Source organism: Simochromis diagramma, unplaced genomic scaffold (genome assembly GCF_900408965.1).
Source record: "Simochromis diagramma unplaced genomic scaffold, fSimDia1.1 OVJJ01000753.1, whole genome shotgun sequence".
Classification (NCBI taxonomy): Eukaryota; Metazoa; Chordata; class Actinopteri; order Cichliformes; family Cichlidae; genus Simochromis; species Simochromis diagramma.
In genome coordinates this window covers 17,652,578-17,674,987 of record NW_024387523.1, presented here as the reverse complement: position 1 = coordinate 17,674,987, position 22,410 = coordinate 17,652,578, and the positions used below count along the sequence as shown (strand labels likewise).

General features: G+C 41.5%; 2 protein-coding genes across 3 annotated transcripts; one reads left to right on the top strand and one right to left on the bottom strand.

Moving 5' to 3' along the window:
* The first annotated feature begins 52 nt into the window (after positions 1 to 52).
* tert (telomerase reverse transcriptase) lies at positions 53 to 16,671 on the top strand. Of its 2 annotated transcripts, none has more exons than XM_040021120.1 (17): positions 53 to 154; positions 1,483 to 2,758; positions 2,854 to 3,043; positions 3,137 to 3,290; positions 3,381 to 3,548; positions 3,685 to 3,846; positions 4,799 to 4,900; positions 4,986 to 5,071; positions 5,153 to 5,269; positions 5,413 to 5,484; positions 5,777 to 5,965; positions 6,198 to 6,324; positions 8,526 to 8,587; positions 9,466 to 9,590; positions 11,701 to 11,838; positions 14,637 to 14,799; positions 15,623 to 16,671. In XM_040021120.1, the coding sequence occupies exons 1-16, from the start codon at positions 149 to 151 to the stop codon at positions 14,738 to 14,740; spliced, it is 3,078 nt and encodes a 1,025-aa protein (XP_039877054.1). In that variant the 5' UTR covers positions 53 to 148; the 3' UTR covers positions 14,741 to 14,799; positions 15,623 to 16,671. The 2 variants fall into 2 exon arrangements, with proteins under 2 accessions (XP_039877054.1, XP_039877053.1); XM_040021119.1 differs by lacking the exon at positions 53 to 154 and adding an exon at positions 458 to 838.
* On the bottom strand, positions 15,464 to 20,982 carry slc6a18 (solute carrier family 6 member 18). Its single transcript, XM_040021123.1, has 12 exons — positions 20,831 to 20,982; positions 19,979 to 20,119; positions 19,558 to 19,695; positions 18,385 to 18,566; positions 18,097 to 18,207; positions 17,908 to 18,020; positions 17,695 to 17,823; positions 17,451 to 17,607; positions 17,124 to 17,328; positions 16,875 to 17,034; positions 16,623 to 16,785; positions 15,464 to 15,862 (listed from the first exon to the last, which is right to left on the bottom strand). Exons 1-12 carry the CDS (start codon positions 20,964 to 20,966, stop codon positions 15,644 to 15,646), a joined length of 1,854 nt encoding a protein of 617 aa, XP_039877057.1. The 5' UTR covers positions 20,967 to 20,982; the 3' UTR covers positions 15,464 to 15,643.
* Positions 20,983 to 22,410: the final 1,428 nt, after the last annotated feature.

Below are 22,410 nucleotides of genomic sequence, written 5' to 3'. Positions count from 1 at the left end.
TAATTTCGATGGCAACCTAGAGCACCAGCCATAGCAAATAGGAACAATGACACTATTTTTACGTCAAAGCACGCACACCAGACACGAATACTGAGAAAACTAATGTATTGTTATCCTTACTAAAATATACTGTTACAAACTGGACATTATGAAGGTAAACACCACCCGTGTGCTTATCGTGTTTCTTGGCATTTCTGTGGACTTTGGCAGAGGCACACCAGGTAGAAAACTTTATCGTTGTTGTTCTTCTGAAGGCTTCGTTTGCGTTTTTTTTTTATAATTAAAATGTAATTTTAAGGTCATAAACAAAAGTCGCTTTAACCGCCTGTGGTGCCCATATAATGCTGGTGACAGAATGAATGATCTCTGGTGAGCAGTTCTCATAGCACGTGATACTGTCACTTTTTCCACTACACTCGTGCCAAAAGACAACAAGCCTTTACCTGTTTGTCATTGGTCAACAGTAAATTCCCCCCTTTAGTATGAGAACTTTTGATTGGCCAGCTCCAATAAACAGCTTTCCCATAGGCTAAGCATGACGCGGGCCCTTAAAACGTGAAACATAGCTAAATCCCGGTGTAAAGTAGCTAACCTCTGTCCAAGTGCTCCGAACACAGTCGGTATGTCTGCGACTGATATGTCCGGTGTGCTGGATATCCTTCGGTTATTGTACCGGCACACGCAGACACTGGAGGAGTTTTCGGATAGCATCGTGTTCAGAGAGGGACAGAAAGCAGCTCTCATTGAGCAGACAGATACAAACCGTTTCAAATCGTTCGTTAGGAGTGTTTTTGTGTGCTTTGACAAGGAGCTACAGAAGGTAGCGAGCTGCAAACAGGTAACGTTTCGCCCTATTGAAAAGTATACATGTACATTTCCCAGGTTAGCCCTGAGGAGTTGACACGCACTCCTCTGTGGACGTTTGAAGCGGTGTAGCTAACTCTGCCTGCCATGCTGTTATAATGTTAAAGCCAGGAAACCATGTTACACTCCTATATATTTTTTTCTCATTGAAACTAAGCTGGGAGTAAAATGTGCGCTGCTGGAGGATATTTCAGCTTCAGCGAGGTCCTCTTTTTTTCTTTTGGGGCACCCCCCCCCTTTTCTCCTTTATTAGACATGTTTAAATGTATCCAGTTATAATGACAGATGGTTAATATCGCCCGATATATTCATCCGGCTCTACACTAGGACACGGGGCGGGCCCCAGAATAATACTCTGAAAGGGTTTTCACTGTGCTAAGTTATACGTGGGATATTTCATTTCAGGATCTTTCGAGTGCCATGACTCTTTGATTTAATGGCTCTGGTTTTAGTTAGTAGGGCAAGCTGTAACTTTGAAGTCATTTTAATCACATAGAAGAATAAAGAACTCAGATTATTGTTTTGTCTCTGGGCTAATATAGCAAAGAGTTTGCCTTTGTCAAGATTTAACAGCTTAATGGCAGATGGCCTCTTCTTATGTATTCATACTTTCCACAGATCTGCAGTCTGCCTGAACTACTGGCGTTTGTTCTCAACACTCTAAAAAGAAAAAGAAAAAGGAATGTCTTGGCACATGGGTATAACTTTCAGACGCTGGCTCAGGAGGATCGGGATGCAGATTTCCTCAAATTCCAAGGCGATGTAACACAGAGTGCTGCCTACATCCACGGCAGTGACCTGTGGAAAAAAGTCATAACGCGTCTGGGCACAGACATCACGCAGTATCTCTTGGAGAGCTGCTCTGTGTTTGTGGCAGTTCCTCCTTCGTGTGCTTTCCAGGTGTGCGGCCCTCCAGTCTATGACAGGGTGTCCATGACCACGGCCTCTTGTGGGTTTTTTCTCCAGCCGCGAGTCAGGAAACATAATCGTACCAAGACTGAGAGCTGTCGAGGGTCAGTGAGTTTGAAACAGAAACGCACAGTTGTGACTCCTGCAAGCAAGAAGACGAAAAGAAAGAATAAAGGAGGGACAAAAGGGAAAAGAAAACGGGAAACTGGAGAAGAGGAGGAGGTGGCAGTTTGTTCAAGAAAGAGGAGGCGAGTAGCATCTGTAGAACATCAACAGGCGATCCAACAAGTTGGCTCTGAAAAGGAAGGACAGGCCGTGGCTGTGGAATCAGCACCACCTACAGCTTTCAAACAGCCTGTTGAAATGCCAACATTTGTACTTCCCTTGGAGGGTGGTCCTAGTTGGAGAACAGGGATTTTCCCCCCTCTACCACCCTCGCAATGTTTTATCCGTACCCTGGGATTCCTGTATGGGGGCAGGGGCATGCGTGGCTTTCTTCTTAACAGGAGGAAGAAGACTGCTCATGGATCCAGAAGGCTTCAAGGACAAGATCTGGTAAGAATAGTCTTCTTCGAGGGACTAGCGCATTTGAATGGAGTAGAGAGGAAGCCTAAAAAACTCCCCCAGCGGTTCTTTGGCTTGGTCCCCTTGTTTAGGCAGCTCTTACAACAACACAGGAGATGTCCCTACACCAGAATACTACAGAGGTTATGTCCATCAATGGAGGAGAGCAATGCAGGACAGGGAGAACTAAACTCACTCTTACCTCAGCACTGTGCACCGCACAGGGTTTACCTGTTTGTCCGGGAATGCCTCTCTTCTGTGATCCCACAAGAACTGTGGGGCTCTGATCAAAACCGGCTGCATTTCTTTGCCAGGGTCAGGACTTTCTTGCAAAGTGGCAAGTTTGAGAGGCTCTCACTGGCTGAACTGATGTGGAAGATAAAGGTGAATGACTGTGATTGGTTGAAGAGGAGTAAAACAGGTGAGGTTAGCACCAATGGTCTTTTTTTTCTTTTCTTTTTTTTTTTCATGGCTTCGTGTTTCATGCCCGACCTAACCAATGTAACTCATCTGCAGGCCGTTTTCCACCCAGCGAGCTTGCGTATCGGACACAGGTCCTGGGTCAGTTCTTGGCTTGGCTTCTGGATGGATATGTTACAGGCCTTGTGAGAGCCTGTTTCTATGCAACAGAGAGTATTGGGCAGAAGAACGCCATCAGGTTCTACAGGCAGGAAGTCTGGACCAAACTGCAGGACTTGGCCTTCAGGTACACTCACACAACATTACTACAGTAGCCAGCATACATACAGACATGAGGCATACGTCCAAAAAAAAGGAACAAAATTTTCTTTTCATGTAGAGGTCACCTTTCCAAAGGCCAGATGGAGGAGCTGACTCCAGCTCAGGTGGCATCCCTGCCCAAAGGCACCGTCATCTCCCGCCTTCGCTTCATTCCCAAGACTGATGGCATGAGGCCCATCACACGAGTCATAGGAGCAGATGCCAAAACAAGGGTACGCACCAACAGTTACCTCAGACTTGTCTGTTATTACATCCTGTGTCCATGGGCTGGTTTTTCAACTTTTCTTTGGTCCTCCCTACAGCTCTACCGAGGTCGTGTCAGGGACTTGCTGGATATGCTGCGGGCCTGTGTGCGTGCCACTCCATCACTACTGGGATCCACAGTGTGGGGGATGACTGACATCCACAAAGTTTTGTGCTCTTTGGCACCAGCGCAGAAAGAAAAACCACAACCCCTCTATTTTGTTAAGGTGAGTTGTTACATTTAATAGTTTGGCAGAGAACTTTCAATTTATTTTAAGGATAATACAGCTGTAAATTTCAGCACACTAATATGGACATATTGTATAGGTAATGTATAATTGAGCTTTTTCCTCTTTGTTTAAGATGGACGTGAGTGGAGCCTATGAGAGTTTGCCGCATGACAAACTCATAGAGGTGATTGGCCAAGCCCTGTCACCTGTCCACGATGAACTCTTTACCATCCGCCGCTATGCCAAGATCTGGGCAGACTCACACGAAGGCCTGAAAAAGGCCTTTGTCAGACAGGTAGCCATCAGATCTGCAAAAATGCTTATCTGAGAGCATACATAGTATTAATTAGCCCAAAAATGACATTTATGGTAATATTAGTTAACATCACATTACTTAAACTAGTGTTATACCTGCTAGCCTGGTGCATTTGTTGGATTAAAACGCATACATTTTAATTTACATGTTATTCTTTATTTTTATTATATCACTACATACAGTGCGACTGCAAAAAGGGCTGCTCATAAGCACCAATCAAATCAATAAAAAACCCCATATTTTTCTTCTTCTGTGCAAACTACATATTCATTATATAAACTAGTCAGTCGGACTGATTATTAGACACTGTAACTTACTGTCAGTGTCACCGTCAGATGAACACAGGCACAGTTATGCTTGACAACACATTCCAGTGACTCTCAAAGTGCCACTGTACTAAAATTATTTAACAAAATGTATTTATGAACAACAACATGCCTGCAGCATACATTTAATGTTGCTGTAGTTCAGCTACTAGACATATTATATGTAATTTGTAAGGATTAGAGTGTTATAAGCGATGCAGATGTTGATAATCCTGCGACCTTACCCAGTTTATATAATGAGTTTCATCCAGATTGATCCGTGCATCTAGGAGGAGTTAGTGTATGTATGCCTGTTCCCTATCATAAATATAGTTAGATGTCTGGTTAAACCAAGTCACTCCAGCTATACTGACATTATGACCAACAAATAACCCAGCACAACCATCTAGATCAGCAGTGGGCAATTAATTTTAACCGATGGAAATTAATGTGTGCCAGACCCTGATCTAAGTGCACAGGTCAACAAACACGTCGCTGAACCCTTTGGCAGACATGGCCATCAAACTAAGTTCAACTCAATTTAAGAAGAAGAATCTGTGAAAACCACCATATATAAACATTATTTATGAGTGAAAGTCGGTCTTTTTTTGTTTTGGTTAACACAGGCAGATTTCCTGGAGGATAACATAGGATCCACCAACATGAAGGGCTTTTCGACGTCATTGCAGAGAAAAGGCAAAGTTCATCACGCCATCCTGGTTGAACAGGTAACTCTGGCTTCGTCGTGTGGTTTGCTGTGGCTGGGCAAATTGTGTGCTTAAGTCCTGAATGCATTACTTTTCCTTGCTACAGCACTTTTGCTCAGATCTTCATGGCAGAGAGGCATTGCAGTTCTTTACCCAAATGCTAACTGGGAGTGTTGTTCAGTATGGGAAAAAGTAAGATTCTCGAACACCGTTTTCTAAAACATTTTGATGTCATCAAGGCAGTTACGTCTATTTTGTCCCTTTATGTTTCAGGACGTACCGTCAATTCCGGGGGATTCCTCAGGGATCGGTTGTATCTAGTTTGCTCTGCTGCCTTTGCTACGGCCACATGGAGAATCTCCTGTTTAAAGATATTCCAGGACACAAAGGGTACATTAGACCTCGCTGTATTTCAGTCAGCTCCAGCTTGTATACATATTACCCATCATGGGCAGAAGAGGGCACTCTTTCTCTGCTGTAGCTCTTGATTTGGTCCACTGTGGCTGTTATTTTGCTCTCCTTGTGTCCTGCAGGTGTTTGATGAGACTGGTGGATGACTTCCTTCTAATTACACCAGACCAACATGAAGCACAAGCTTTTCTGAAGTATTACTTTCAGTTCAGTTTTAAATATTCTGTGTTACTGCACAATATATTTTGGAGTAGGGGACTGGAATGGGATTTGCAGTTTTCTGTAGAACCCCAAATAAATGCATCCACATATATAGTTATTCTGAACAGCTTGCTTGAGACAGTGGATGACCTGGTGAGCTGCACAAAGTCTCAGTATAAGAGAAATAGAGAGTTTTTACATGTATTTATTTATTTTTCAAACTGCAAATCATGCAAAGCTGCTTATTTTAGTGCATTTATAATGCCGCTTGCTCTTTGTGTGTAGGATCTTGCTGGCCGGAGTGCCACAGTATGGTCTGGTGGTCAACCCGCAGAAGGTGGTTTTGAACTTTCAGGTATCGGGAAGCGCGGCTTCCTGTCCCGACATTCGCATGCTGCCCCCTCACTGCCTCTTCCCCTGGTGTGGACTGCTGCTGGACACCCACACACTGGACGTCTATAAAGACTATTCCAGGTGAAAGGTCCATTCCAGCTGTAATTATACTGCACAGTTATTGTGTTATATTGTGGTGTCTCCTTGGGCCTGTTGTCAAGGCTTTATAGTTTATGGCTGAACTTTGTTCCTACTCATAAACGTGAGCCAATTCTGGCATAGATGAATGATCCTCTGGTCAAACAAAAATCTCTCTGTAGTTCTGAATGTTTTGTTGTTTTTAAATTTTCTTGCTTTTTTTCTTGTTTCACAGCTATGCTGGACTGTCTCTGCGCTACAGCCTTACTCTGGGTTCATCCCACTCTGCAGGACAGCAGATGAAAAGGAAGCTAATGGCTATCCTCAGGCTCAAGTGTCATGCCCTGTTCTTTGACTTGAAGGTCAGGAACAAAAATATTTTTAAGAAGTTTCAGAATGCCGTAACCGTTAAACATTGACACATTTTTTTTTAGATCTGATGATTGTGGACGATTATGGGAAGGTGCAGTTTGGCAAAAGCTGAGTACACAGATCAAAACATGCTGTTAAGAGAAACTTGGACTCATTTCTCATCTTTCTTAAGATATTTTGATCAGCTATTTTTAAACTATATATTCTTTCTACAAAATGTATATGTTAATGTTATACAGACACTGAAGCATCACCAGCATGCTATGTCCAATGTCTGTGTCAAAAGTTAAAGTACAAGCTAGAAAGATACCAATCAAGGTAAATGAGTCCTTAAATATCCAATAAAATGACCGACTGGTGATTTTAAAAAAGTAATTTCTACAAATGCAATATAATTATACTAATGGCAAAGAATTAGTTGAACTTTTCATGTACTTATTAGATACATTTGACAGGTTGTAATACTGCCAGGTTTAGGTGTTCAAACTAATGACATGATATTCAGAGTTTGAGTAGTACAGCTTTGACTGAAAATAAAAGCCTGGTTGCTCACGAAGTCGGCTACTGGAAAGAAAGATTAGCTGGTGAGAGCAATCTTATTGATCTGGCAACTTTGCAGGATGTCAGAAGAAGTGTTGCACAGATATGAAAGGGTAGAAAGCTTTTTTTTTTTTTTTTTCTCAAGACTTGGATGTTCGACTGGACCATTCTGTTGCACATTAGCTGGCATCCTGGAGATCATTGTCTTGTTTCATGGCTCAGTTTCAGCCAAGCTTTGGCTTTCAGGCAGATGCCCTCACATTTGATCCTAGCGTACTTTGTAATACACGGGAGTTTATCGTCTCAATGGCTGTATCCCAATTCAGGGTCTGCAGCCTAAAAGTACGCAGCCTTAACGGTCCACAAGGGCCACGTACTTAAAGACCGCTAAGGCCGGAAGTGCGAGGCTTGTGAAATGGGACGGTCTAGCCTCCGTCGCACTGCCCAGGTTGCCTAGCAACCATGGTACTAACAGCTGGAAACGTTTCATAAAGCTTTGTTTGACAGAAATGAAGGAGAAAATCTTTTGTTTTGTTTGTTTGTTTCTACAAGAGCTTTGATCATTCTCTGTAAGATTAAGCTCAGCTATTGAACGGCGTATATTTTAAAGTAAAGGCTTTAAAACCAAGTTAGTACAAACGTCACTAATGTCACATAACTTTGCCGACATGTGGCCAACAGTAATGTTTAAATGTTCTTCGTTATTAAACATTTGCACATAAATAAGTGACATAATATTCAGTACTTACTTATAGTTTAAGTACTGAATATAGCCCGTCATCCGCCGTTTTTTTTTTCGGCAAAATTATCCACACCCACCGCCGCGCTATCCAGAAGGGCATATGTTGGGCCACGAAGTCTACACCGCCACATCCTTAAAATTCAGGGAAATGAAGGACGCATTTGAGGGCTGCATTTTGGGACAGCCTTTGTCGCGTCGCTGTGACATAATCGGCCTTAAAATGCGGCCTTTAAGGCTGCAGACCCTGAATTGGGATACAGCCAATGACTGCAAGGTACCCGGGACCTGTGGCTGCAAAAAAAAGCCCAAATCATCACCCCTCCACCACCGTGTTTGACCGTTGGCATGAGGTGTTTGTGCTGATGTGCTGTTTTTATCAAACAAATCGGAGATTATTTCTTTTCAAAATAATCTCCAGTTTGGTCTCATCTGTCTAAAGCACATTGTTCCAGAAGACTTGTGGTTTGTTCGAATGCAATTTTGTCAAGCTAAGCTGTGCTGCCATGTTTTGTTTTGTTTTTTTGTGGGGGTTTTTGTTTTTGTTTTGTTTTTTTTCTTCCCTCTTACTCAAATTTGGTCACACTTGGCTCAGAACAGGACAGCACTGGTCAAAGCTCTAATACTGGGCCTTCAAAATGCACAGCCTAAAACCAATGTGCGATATCACTGAGGCGATGTCCATCTTTTTATACGATTTTACTTTTGAGGAAAAACCAAAGTGACCATAAAGCAATCAAAACTCAATTCCCAGCTGTAAAGCATGGCAGAGGGAGCAGCAGGGTTTGGAGCTGCTTTCTGTTTTGACTAACAGGAAAATCCAACCTGAGCAATCAATGAAGAAATCTTGTATCAGTATGTTAGTAAACTACTTGCTTTCCGTTACATTAATCTATAAATTTTTCTCCTCAGACTAATTCTCTTGAAGTGGTCTACAAGAACATGTACAAGATGGTGCTGCTGCATGCGTACAGGTACTGTTGTCAGTGTCAGATTGGTGCATTTACCCACCTGTAACATCAAAATACATGGATAATAAACACAAACTGGGAACCTTCAACATGAATCGCTTCCAGTTGGGTAAAAATCTGGGTTATATTAATCAGTACCTGCACCGAGTTTAGAAATAATTGTCCCGTGGCTCCCCCCACACCCTCTAGCAGATCATTACATGAAGGAACCTTTTAAAAAAAACAAGCGCGTCCATGCTCACAGGTGAACACACGGGTGATCACACCCACAAACTACACCCTTTTTGGCTCCTACCTCAAAGCACACTGTGTGCTGTCGATCTTACGTGCTGCACAATAATGTTTAATATTTAGTATTTACTGTCATATTCCCATACATCATTGTGATGTTGTTTATTCTATTACTCTTGTTCTCTTCTGCTTGTTTTCTTTTTTCTTTCTCAACAGGTGATCCAGGTGATCTATATATGCATTTTTTTTCTCTGCTCATTCTGTTGGTTTTTGTCTTTTGCCCTTCTCCCCCGTCCCTCTTCTCAGCTGTTTCTCTTTCCTTCTTTCTTTCTCCCTTCTTTCCCCCAGTCAAGTCTGTCCCGTATTCAGCAAGTGAAAATAAAATAAACAATAAAAGGTGAATCAAATGGACCATTACGGCAAGGCTGGGATGGTCAATTTGGTAAAGTAAATCCGTTGGGCATCTTTCCTCGCCTTTAGACAATAATTCTGATGGCAAAAGAGCCAAACGGGACAGGCAAAAAAAAAAGAAAAAAAAAAAGAATTGTCCCGTTGTTTATCTCTAAATGTAAATGTCTAACTGAACCTGTCCTCATTTACAGTTTTTGTGTGTCTTCCTGTTTTTCTTTGTTTTTTTTTTTCCTCTTCAGATTTCACGTCTGTGCCCAAAGTTTGCCCTTTGGTCAGACCGTTTCCAAGAACCCCGTCTTCTTTCTGCAGCTGATATGGGAGATGGCCCAGTACTGCAACAAGCTCATCAGACGCAGCAACAAAGGCAACTTTTGCATTTCACAGCAGCACTTTATTACTGATTGGTAATAGTGGGCAGTAGTTTGATATAAACACGTTCAAATCAAGTAATAGCATCTCTGCAAGTTGTATTGTGAAGTAAGATCCTGCAGTTTTAAAGAGTAATGTGGGTAGTTGGAAAAAAAAACAAGATGCTCTGGTATAAGAAGACTGACAACCAGGGCAAAAAATCCAGCACTGCTATGATGTGCTTAATGTTTTGGACCTTAGCACATTTTACTTTGTGCCTTTTTTGCTCCTCAAGTTTTACTCGGTTGCTCTTCAGTCTGGGAACTTTTGATCCATTTTGGTGACAGGGATGCTTCCCTCTCATTTTCCTTATAGATTTAATATTTACTTAAGATAGCAGCCACACAAGCTGGATTTTAGAGGTAGAGATGCACTCAGAGTACTGCTGTGGTGTCCCGTTTACCATACTATAGATTTGTTTAAGCCGAACAGCAAACAGAAGTGGCATCAGGCTCGTGGCCAGCAGAGGGCGCCCTTTTCGAGTGATGTCGCTTGTGAAAGCTCAGTGAGAGTGTGATAATTGTGTCGCTAACACCCTGAGATGTCAGTGCTCCCAGTTAAACGAGCAGATGAAAACAGGAGAGAATACAAAAAAGTATTATATTACATGAAACGGCAGACTCAGGATCAGTTACAGCAGTTAAACTTACTCCTCTCCAAACTGGATGTTGGCAAATAACAGCAGAGCCAAGTTAATGTGCTCCTGTGAGTTAATGAGTCCCACATACTTGTGAGTTGGACGCTTTCAGAGCTGTTATATTTTATCCTTTTTCATTTTCAGTTATCTACATCTTCTTAATCACTGCGTGCTAGTTTAATGTCGTTTATTTTTAAATTATATAGATGTTATTGTATTTAATGCATACTTTATTTTTTTTTATTAGCACCCCTGCGGAGACCACACTCCGCAGGGGTGCTAATTATTCTTGTGCAAACAGTTTAAAGGAGCGAGGAATATAGTGGCGTCAGGGTGACTGTGTGGCAAATGGTTAACATGGTTCGAGGCTTCGTCGGGTCAGGCAGTGGGAATTCCAGTAACAGAAGTATACTTTCTATCAAGGTGCTCCCACAATGCTTCAATAACTTGAACAGCAAATTGCAAATTTGGATTAATCACTCTGGAAAACCTGTTTCCGGTAATTTACAGTTGAGTTCTTATTAAAATTTGGCATTTGGGTTAGCTGCCCTTTTTATGTTGAACGATTCAGGCCAGTGTCAAGTGGCTTAACAAAGAAACAGTCCTGTGAAAATGGTCAGGACTGAAGTGAAAATGAGTGAAAAAGCAGATGATGTCCAAAGAAAAACTTTAAAAGATCTTCATAAAGCCCGGAGAACTGCTGCTCAAGACCGCTTAAAATGTCCAGCTAAGAAAAATATGAAGGGTGGCTCAAGACTTTTGCACAGCCAGATATTTTCTGATGTTCTAGAAGTAGAAGTTCTTCTACTTCTACTTCTGTCAGTTATTTTGGCATGTGTTCAGGATGTATGGTAATAATTTGCGTTTGTTTTCCATTATAGTTCATTCTGTGTATTCATGGTCCGTTTAGGAGAATCAGGAGATTTATAACCTCGTTCAGCCTGGAAAGTTAAACATTAGACTAAACCACATAGTAAATTCCTAGTTTGCAGCAGTGTTGTGTGCGCTTAATTAACCCTAAGACTTTTGAATGTTTAAATAAATATAAACATTATTTACAGCGCACAAATTGCTGGGGATGATAGTTTAAACAGTTTCAATGTGATTTTGAGGATATTAGGCTGATGGTATCCTGTAATATCACGATATGAGCCTTTAGTATCCTGTTGTTGTCAGCATACGTACTGCATTGATATAACCATTTATTTTAGCAGGTTGCTATAGTATTACTAAAGTGAGTAAACGCTATGTTAATTTCATTAACATGTGTTATTATAGGATAAGCTAAACTATTCACTGGATAGTACTGGATTGTAACCCACAATTGCTGCAGTGTTACTGAGCTGTGATGTAAAATTCAACCCATTTTCCTTCAGCCACCTGAGCAAACACATTAATGACTTAATTTCTTCTCTCTTTGCCTCTCTAGGACAGATTTTAGGTGATAAGGCCCAGACGGGGATTGTGCAGTACGAAGCAGTGGAGCTGCTTTTCTGTCTGTGCTTCTTGCTGGTGCTGTCACAACACCGTCTTCTCTATAAAGATCTGCTCGCACACCTGCACAAACGTATGTAGTCTCAAAAGTGATGTTCAGATTCTTCTTCCAAAAAATGCAATTAAAATGTTACGCAAAGTACTCTGCAGAAGTCTGAGCATCTCGGTTTTCCTTTAGATTTTGTTGTTAAAATGGAAAATGGGCACAGTGATGAATTAAAACGTGTGCAAAAATACATGGAAATACAAGACAAAACAAAGTGCAATTTTAAAACAGTTGGAATTTGGTATGATTACCTTTTTCTTTTACGTTTTCTTGTAATTTCTTTAAGGAGGCTTCAGGAATAGTCTCCAGGCTTCTTGAAGCACATTCACAGCTCTTCTTTGGATCTTGGCTGTTTCTCTTTGAGGTCTGGGCTCTGGGGAGGCCAATCCAAAACTGATAGTGCTGCACTGTGTGTTTTTTCTATCCATTGCTTTTACTGCATTAGCAGTCTGTCTCGGATCATTTTGTTGCTGAAAAATGAGGCTGAAGCCAATTGGATGCTTTCCAGATGATCTTTCATTGTGGATAAAATCTGGCTGTACATTTCTTTTTTTTCATGAGCCCAGCAATTTTGACGATCCCCAACACCACTGACACTTTTGTCAGTTGCAGACTCTTGTTCTGCTCTACATATTAAGTTGTATTTGGATATCAAAAATAATTTGCTGCAGAGTCACAAATAACATCCAAATAAGTGCACGTACAGTGGGGCAAAAAAGTATTTAGTCAGCCACCGATTGTGCAAGTTCCCCCACTTAAAATGATGACAGAGGTCAGTAATTTGCACCAGAGGTACACTTCAACTGTGAGAGACAGAATGTGAAAAAAAAAATCCATGAATCCACATGGTAGGATTTGTAAAGAATTTATTCGTAAATTAGGGTGGAAAATAAGTATTTGGTCACCTCAAACAAGGAAAATCTCTGGCTCTCACAGACCTGTAACGTCTTCTGTAAGAAGCTTTTCTGTCCCCCACTCGTTACCTGTATGAATGGCACCTGTTTGAACTCATCATCTGTATAAAAGACACCTGTCCACAGCCTCAAACAGTCAGACTCCAAACTCCGCCATGGCCAAGACCAAAGAGCTTTCGAAGGACACCAGGAAAAGTATTGTAGACCTGCACCAGACTGGGAAGAGTGAATCTACAATAGGCAAGCAGCTTGGTGTGAAAAAATCAACTGTGGGAGCAATCATCAGAAAATGGAAGACATACAAGACCACTGATAATCTCCCTCGATCTGGGGCTCCACGCAAGATCTCATCCCGTGGGGTCAAAATGATCATGAGAACGGTGAGCAAAGATCCCAGAACCACACGGGGGGACCTGGTGAATGACCTGCAGAGAGCTGGGACCAAAGTAACAAAGGTCACCATCAGTAACACACTACAACGGCAGGGAATCAAATCCCGCAGTGCCAGACGTGTTCCGCTGCTGAAGCCAGTGCATGTCCAGGCCCGTCTGAAGTTTGCCAGAGAGCACATGGATGATACAGCAGAGGATTGGGAGAATGTCATGTGGTCAGATGAAACCAAAGTAGAACTTTTTGGTATAAACTCAACTCATCGTGTTTGGAGGAAGAAGAATACTGAGTTGCATCCCAAGAACACCATACCTACTGTGAAGCATGGGGGTGGAAACATCATGCTATGGGGCTGTTTTTCTGCCAAGGGGACAGGACGACTGATCCGTGTTAAGGACAGAATGAATGGGGCCATGTATCGTGAGATTTTGAGCCAAAACCTCCTTCCATCAGTGAGAACTTTGAAGATGAAACGAGGCTGGGTCTTCCAACATGACAATGATCCAAAACACACCGCCCGGGCAACAAAGGAGTGGCTCCGTGAGAAGCATTTGAAAGTCCTGGAGTGGCCTAGCCAGTCTCCAGACCTCAACCCCATAGAAAATCTGTGGCGGGAGTTGAAAGTCCGTGTTGCTCGGCGACAGCCACCAAAACATCACTGCTCTCGAGAAGATCTGCATGGAGGAATGGGCCAAAATACCAGCTACTGTGTGTGGAAAAATGGTAAAGACCTATAGTAAACGTTTGACCTCTGTTATTGCCAACAAAGGTGATGTTACAAAGTATTGAGTTGTATTTTTGTTATTGACCAAATACTTATTTTCCACCCTGATTTACGAATAAATTCTTTACAAATCCTACCATGTGGATTCATGGATTTTTTTTCACATTCTTTCTCTCACAGTTGAAGTGTACCTCTGGTGCAAATTACTGACCTCTGTCATCATTTTAGGTGGGGGAACTTGCACAATCGGTGGCTGACTAAATACTTTTTTGCCCCACTGTACATACAGTAGGAGTCTCTTTGTGTTTCCTCCCTACGTGCAAAAGGAGGAGACATGAAGAGACAACCTGAAGGGGTCACGAGTTTGTGCACTTCTAGGAGGGGCATCCAGAAGGGCATCTGGTGTAAAGTCCCATATCAAACATGCAGATCTGTTTGCTGTGGTGAACCTTTGAGGACTACAGCAGGATAAAATAACCGCTGCCTGTGTGTATGTGTGTGTGTGTGGATGCTTAATTAGGCAAGAATAATTAAAAACAAAATAAAAGTACTACAGTTTGGAAAAATGAAGCTTTTCGATTTCACTACGAAAGGCTGTCCCTTCCTGTCGCTTTCCAGGAAGGCTGATTCTTTTTAAATGTGGACTTTGTAAGAGGTGCACCTAATTTAGCCAATATACACGTATCATTTTACATGTATAATCTGCAGTTTATTGGCACCTGTCATTTGATTTTACAGTTTGTCACCAAAGAAGGAAATAAAAAGCGTCTTACCTTCTTATCTTTATCTTTTTACAGGAAAGCGCAGTCTGGAGCGGCGTCTGGGGGACCTGAGGCTGGCCAGGGTGCGGCAGGCCGCTAACCCCAGGACTCCAGTCGACTTCTTGGCCATTCAGACGTAAATTACTATTCCTAGTCCCAGTTTCCAACATGACCGCAGAACAATACTCGGAGATTAAAGGTATGGATTTATTTAATCTAGATTCCCTCCCCTTTTTTGTTAAAAACATATTAAAAGCCTTTTTTTTTTTTTTTTCTTTTGCTTTGTTTAATTCTTAAGTTGTAAGTGTTTTAACAATATATATCACCAAAAAAAACCTCAAACCAATACATGACATCTTTCGGATCTAGAGTGTCAGGAAACATGTCTGGAAAAAAACAGTACTTAGTCGTGTGCTGCAAAACACTTAAGTGCTAAACCTCAGTCATAAACGCGCACACAATCAAACAACAGCAACCTGTCAAGATCGGTAATTGAAAGTCATGCAGCTACTGTAATAGAGCAGGTCTCAGCCCATAGCTGTGTGTGTCTTTGTGGACTTTGATTTACACCTTGTAGTAGTTTTCCATAAAGAGCATGTGAGGACATGCGTCACAGAAGTTGTGAGCCATTCACCAAAGGATTTTTCTTTTTTACTTTTGTGTTACATCACATATGCTCAGTTCTTTAGATAATGCTAAAGTTGTTCAGAAATGAACAAACCTGAAGGGTTCTGTGTTCTTTTTTTATTTTTTTTATTTTTACTATGTTCAACTGTGCAGATTCGTATATTTGGAGTCAAAGAAAGATGTGTAATGGATATAATGTTATATTGGATATATGATATGATGTAAAAATATGTAAAATGAAAATTAAGAATGTCACTGTTAAATAAATCCTGTTTTATTTTCAAGGGAAATAATGTAATGTTTCATATGTCAAGTAAACATCAGAATCTGTATGAAATTCTAGTGAATTTTGATGAAAAGCAGTGATAAACATCTGGATTTTTGCTGTATGGCAGCATTTTTACTCTCCACAGTCCTTAAGCCCTTTGAGTCTTCTGTTCCTGTGTGTCAGTCACGAAGGCGTCGTTGTCGTAGGGATTCAATTCCATCCCAACCGAAGACTTTCTGAATCTGCCACGAAGCAGCTGGTAGAGGGCCACCAGAGGAATGGAAATCACAGGCACCACGCAGAGGAGGATGATTATGGCAAAGACCCAGTCTGGATAAAGCTTCTCTTCAGTTTCAGGGAATTTTTCCTGAAAAGAAAGATCGAGGTGGAAACAATGAAGGACATTTATTTATTTATTTAATTATTAAATATGGTTTAAAATTGGTAAAATGCGCCAATTTTCTTTCTTCGGGTTAAATAGAGCGCAACAACCAGCAAGCAGGCAATTGGCTTAGCTTGACTAATTCAATTCATTTTTTATATTGATTTACTTTATTTATTTAAATTCTATTTTTTATTGCTGTGTCCAGCACTTTGGTCAGTGGTTGCTGTTTTAGTGCTTTAGGGCTAACTTAAGGTTATCGAAACCAACCAAGAGATATTTCAGGCTCATAAAATCCCATAAAGGACTGAGCTGTCATTTTATCCCGCCGGTCTATATTTATTAATCGACATATTTGTTAAAATGTAGGTTTTGATAGACATTTTTAAACTCTTGCTTGTTTGTTAACAGACATTACAGATAGTTGCTTCTCAGGTAAAAGTCTGGCTGCTGGATTCATTTCAGAAGTCAGTTTGATTTTTAGTAGCATCTTCCTTCAGGATAACTCGCTATGACTCACAGCTCAGATCATTTCAAAGTGGTTTATTGATCATAACAATGAGTTCACTGTACTCAAATTGTCTCCACAATTAAAAGATCTTAATCCAGTAATGTACCTTTGGGATGTGATGGAACAGAAAATTGGAGCAGTTCTGAAGATAAATAGAGGACCGAACAAACTGCACCTAATAAAATCTTGACTTATGAGTAGATTCATTCTTCAATTCTTGGCTTTCCTGCTTACATAATCTGGGTTCCATGCTTGATAGGTGGGACGTGTCTGTGCCTGGACAATCACATAGGCAACAAACACCACCAGGAGCAGTAAAGGACTGATCACCATCCAGCACGCCTTCCAAAAGATGTTTGGCCTCCTCCCAGTCATGATATAGATGTCGTCACTGAAACTGGCAGAGGAGACGTAAAACGGATAGGAATTATGATTGTTAGTGAAGTTTACAGTGTTATGTTCAGGAAGAAGAGGAGAAAAAGTTACGTTTTCATTCCACGGAAGTAAATAACTCCAATAATCTCAAATAAAGCAATGATGAGCAGAGGTACAGATCCCACGTAACCATTAAACACCTCCACCCAGTAGTTGCCTGAGCTCAAGGTGAAGAGGAGCGCCACCAAGAAGGATATCAAACAGATGACCGCTGCAGAAGTGAAGAAGGTGAAAGTTTAAAAGAGGGAATTCAAAGGAAATTGTTTTTAACTTAAAAAGCACAAGCTGATGTGCAAGTACCTGATATGAGTTCCTTGGGCATCCACCTGGGCAATAGTTTGAGTTCATTGAGGGGCGCGAGGACACCCTCTATGTTACCAAACATGGAGGAGAGACCTAAACTAAAGAGCATGACAAAGAACAGTACGGCCCATACCTGCGAGCCCGGCATCGATATCACCGCTTCAGTGAACACGATAAAAGCCAGGCCAGTACCTGAAACACTCTGAAGATAAAAAAAACAAGAAGCTAATGAGGATACTTGAAATGGCAATGTCTGAAAATGACCAGTGTTTGTGGATGGAGGGGCTCGAGGATAGAAGAATGACTATAAGATGGAGTGAGTACCTGCTTAAGTAATTTTTGTAGATCACACTCCCTCAGGGACAGACTCTGGAATTTCTCTGGATATGTCGTATTTAGATATTCATACCAGTAATCGTAGTTCTGCAGGGTTATGTTCTGGTCTGAGAACTCAAAGTAATTGGTCAGAGCCAGGATGTTCCTGCAGATAAGATTTGAAGAGTAAGTACTCAGGATCAGGCAAAGATGTAGTTGCAAAACCCCACCTAAAATAGGCATGCTTACGTACTCGTCTTTACAGGCGTTAAAGGCGGTGGTGGCTTTAAACCCCAGGATGGAGAAAATCGGAATGGAGGCGTAGATAGACGTTGCGCTGTTTATCACTCCCACAAGAACAGCGTCTCTCTCGCAGTTGTTTCTAACAACACAAAGAGCGAGAGAAAGACGAGCTTACTAATCACCCCGTGTTCACCGGGGGAGGTTAAGAAGTGTCTGTCCTTACTTCTCTTCATTGTAACTGGAGAACGATATGAGACCTCCAAACGCCACAGAAAGAGAGAAGAAGATCTGCGTGGCGGCGTCCAACCACACCCGTGGGTTCGTCAGGGTTTGCCACTGTCACGAGCATAACATCTGATTAGGAAATCAGCTGTTTGTGGGACAAAACATTAAAAATTTCACTCCAACTCACATCAGGGGTGAAGAGGTACAACAGTCCATCAGTAGCTCCAGGCAGAGTGAGGGCACGGATCAGGAAAATAGTCAGCACCAGGTAAGGGAAGGTAGATGTCACATACACAGCCTGAAAATATATAAAAACATTAAAATAACATGTTTTCTGGGGGGAAATGATAGATGTAATGACTTGGGAGAACAGTTTTGTAAGATAGAAACCACATATCGTGATAGCACAGGGTTAGGCGTCCAGTGTTCTGCAACCTATCATTAAATATTAAATGTTTTTGGTAGTTACACTGACCTTTCCCACGGAGTCGATGCCTTTGATGAAGCAGATGTAGACGATGCACCAGGCGCTGGCTAGACAGATCACCATCCCCCACTCCACGGAGCCGCTGATCTCGATGTCAGGTGTGATGTTGAGGGTTTCACGGTACCAGAAGTAATTTACCGGAGTGCTTTTCTTACACTCCAAATTATAGTCTACATGGACACACATACGCAAAAGATTTTGTAGACCAGCATAAGGCTGGAATGGGCCAAAGCACCATCGACAAGAAGGTTGGTGAGAAGATAACTGCTGGTGCGACTATTTGTAAATAGAACAAATATAAAATTACAATTGCCTCAAGCATGGAGTTGGAAGCATTATGCTTTGGGACTATTTTTCTGTAAATGGTGCCAATGTATGGGCCACGTACTGAAACATCTTGGATGAGAAACCCGCAGCCGCAACACTGAACGTTGGTCACAAATCGGTCTTCCAATGTGACAATGACCCAAAACAGATCTCTATGGCAACAAAACAGTGGCTAAAGAAGAAGCACATTAAGGTCATGGAGTGGTCTTCCTAGTCTTCAGACCTCAGTCCTATAGAAAATATGTGGAGTGAAACTTTGAGTTGCCAAACAGCAGCCACGAAACCTAAAAGATTTGGAGTTTCTTTAAATAGAAGTGAACTAAAATCCTCCTGAGAATTTTGCAAACCTGCTGACCAACTACAGGAAACGTCTCACCGCTGTGATTGCCAACAAGGATTTTCTCTAAATCATGTTTTGGTGTGTTTGGTATTGTGTCTCTCCATTAAAATGAAACTACCACAAAATACTGTTCATTTGTTTAAAAGTGTGCAAAATTACAAATTCAGCAGAGCGTCAACAGTCCCAACACTGCATCATCATTGCTATTTACTTGTTCATCTCATGTCTTAGTTGCACCTATCTTTAAAAAAAATCATTGTCTTTTTTATTTTATGTTGTGGTGCAATGTTCCCTTTGTGCCATAAAGCTGTCCAGCAGTATTTTTTTTTTTTTTTTACTGAATCTCTCTTGAAAGGCAGCCATAAATCTTTACTGATAATCCTTAACTTTATCTTTGTTATTAAATCTGCAAACAGTGGAGCAGCAGCAGAATCACAGCGTACGGCCATAAATTTATCAAGCAAGAATAATACCGAGGTGTGCTCCTGTCTCACCTATGCGGCTTTCATTTAGTGGGCAGGTGCTCCACGGCAGGGGTTCCTGAAAAGAGTGGAAGAAGTACCACAGCACCCAGGCCAGAATGGTGTTGTAGAAAACGCCCACCAGAAACGATACAATCAAACAGCCGATGCCTGCACATAAGAAAGATTTTTTTCAGGTATTAATTTTATTTTTTAAATTTAAGAATGAGGAATCTTTGACCGGTGTCAATTTCAACAAAAGAAACATTTATTTATTTTTTGGTTATTCTATTTTACTTTCTACTTTATCAGATATGATACAGTTGACTAAAGGGTTGAAAAACAACTAAGAATCTTAGATTAACTAATATGTCGTTAAAATAAAGCAACACACTCGAATAGTATAACTGTAGAGTACATAAAAACATTTACTATTACTTTTTGGGTTACCCACCTACTCCACCGATTATGGGATTGATGGTCTTCCAGACACCCACGCTGCCCTTCCGGAGCCTCTGTCCTACAGCCAGCTCAAGGAAGAGCAGGGGGAGGCCCTCAAACACCAGCGCTATCAGGTAAGGGATGAGGAATGCACCTGAAGACATGAAGTAAATATTTATCTTACAGTTAGGCATTTTTATGATTACAGTGCAAAGCTCTACTAATGAAAACACACTGGGTTGCTGGGAATCGGGCTGACTTTTTTTTTTTTTTTTTAAAAAAAAGAAAAACCCACTATATTTACAAAATTTTAAAAAATTATTAACTTCTCGTGTCACCTCGCTGCTTCACCGTACGAGCTCCAAACCAAACAAATCTGAGGGGAGATTAACAATAGAAAAACGTGACTCAATTAAACAGACTAAGCCAAAGTTAAACAGACGCTCAGCAGATTTGAGAAACAGCCTTTTGGGAAGTCAATATGTGAAGGTGATAGAGCCCACACACATTTTCTGGACTGGCTGTTTTTCACAGCCTGACCCAGAGCAGGCTCCTATAGAACTCTGTGGCATGAGGACTCGGCGTATCTCTCTGGGTAAGTATGAGGAAGCAAACAAAGGTGGATATATTCCTCACAAACAGTATGTAATGATTCCCATGGTTAATCAGGTATACATAAAGTTATTCATTTCCAGACAGGTTCAGGGACTGACCCGGTTTGTTCGTTAATACCTAATTAAACTGAAACAAAATTCAAATGCAAACCGATTAAAGCATCTCTACACTGGATGATTAAACAGGACTCTTACAGATACTCTTACAGTAGGAGCGATGGTGTAAAGTGAGTAAAAGGGCAGCATCTCACCTCCTCCGTAGATTTGGCAGAGGTAAGGGAATCGCCACACATTTCCGATTCCCACTGCAAAGCCAATACATGTCAGCAGATACTGAGCCTTGTTGTCCCACTTGGGTCTGTCCTCCGGCCCAGCGTCTTTTCCCATCCTCAGCTGGAAAAAAGACTCAGTGCAATTCCAGTTGTGTTACAAAAATACACCTAATGGAATTGTAGCATGCAGTCCGATCAAATTGCATATATTTTGTGGTTAGTCCAGAATTCTCCTCCTGCTCCGTATTTTGGATGAATTACACTCCTGATTGGTTCGGTCTTCGTGATGTTCAGCACTCCTCTTTCATCCTCTGTGCGACCCTCCCGTCTCTGAGTCAGAGGTGCAGATTCTGTTCTTTTTGAGACATCCAACCAGCAGGAAGTTTGGTGAAACACTTGCCAGGGTGATTTAGTGGCTTTACCTCCCTCCCGCAGAATGGGAGTGTGCTGAAACTTGAATTAATGGATAACCTGGTGATGCTTTTCTCTGCTACACCGACCTACATCAGAGCAATCAGATACAGGGTGGAAGAGACATCAGGAGAGTTGTGCCGAACAGCTAATCAAACATTGTTCTCGCATACAATCTTCTTGCAAAATGAGTGAAAAGGTTACCGGGTCTTTCTGTGCTCTAGTTTGAGAATAGATGTACGCAAACCTAAATCTGAAGGGATGAAAGTCGATCTAATCAAATTATGTTTTTGATACATTTCACCATTAAGGGCATTTTTTCCAGACATAAAAGTCAATAATAATTTGTGTCCACATTTCTTACCTGTACCTGTGAACTCAGGTTGAGATTTAAACTGCAAATCCACACTCTTCCTTCCTCAAATATGATTTTGTGAAGTGTTTTCTTTCTCCTGGCCAGTTGACATTTCCGTCGTCACTTCATGAATCCTTGTGTTGCAGATTTTTATGCTTAGATACAGGCTTGATTGCTGTCTCTAGCTCTCTCTGATATTGCTAACATTCATTCCTAATCAAGCACACCAAAGCTGTCCCATTTCCTATATTATGGTCATATTAAGCAGCGATGTCCGCTTATGCATTGAAAAGAGCAAAAAACAAATCCAGCCAACGGTGTCTCAGATATTAAGTGTGAAGTTTCTTTCACTGGCTGACTCTGCGCCGATTTTAATTCAAGTGCTCCGGTCAAAAGCCAAACAAGTTAGGCGTTACTAAACTGCCCCATCAGTGTTATATATATTCATGTGTCAGTCCTATTGTAGGAGCCAAATAGAGGTTTCTGGCCTACATCCAGGGTGCAAAGAGGACAGAATAAAGTCTGAAGGAGCAACTGAAGCACTAACAAAGAACTATTTTACTGCCTGACCTGCGCATTTCGACATCACGCCTTCATCACGGGTCATCATAAAAATCGATTTCTCAGGACATTTTTAATAGGCCAAGCGCAGAGTGGAAACATGAAGACAGCCTATGTGAACTTACAATAATTTGCTGGTCCTTTGGATCATAAAGGGGAGTGTCTAATACATAACATGTAGTGGCACATTTAGTCGATGAGCTGGAGGTGCAATTATGATGTGGCGGTAAGA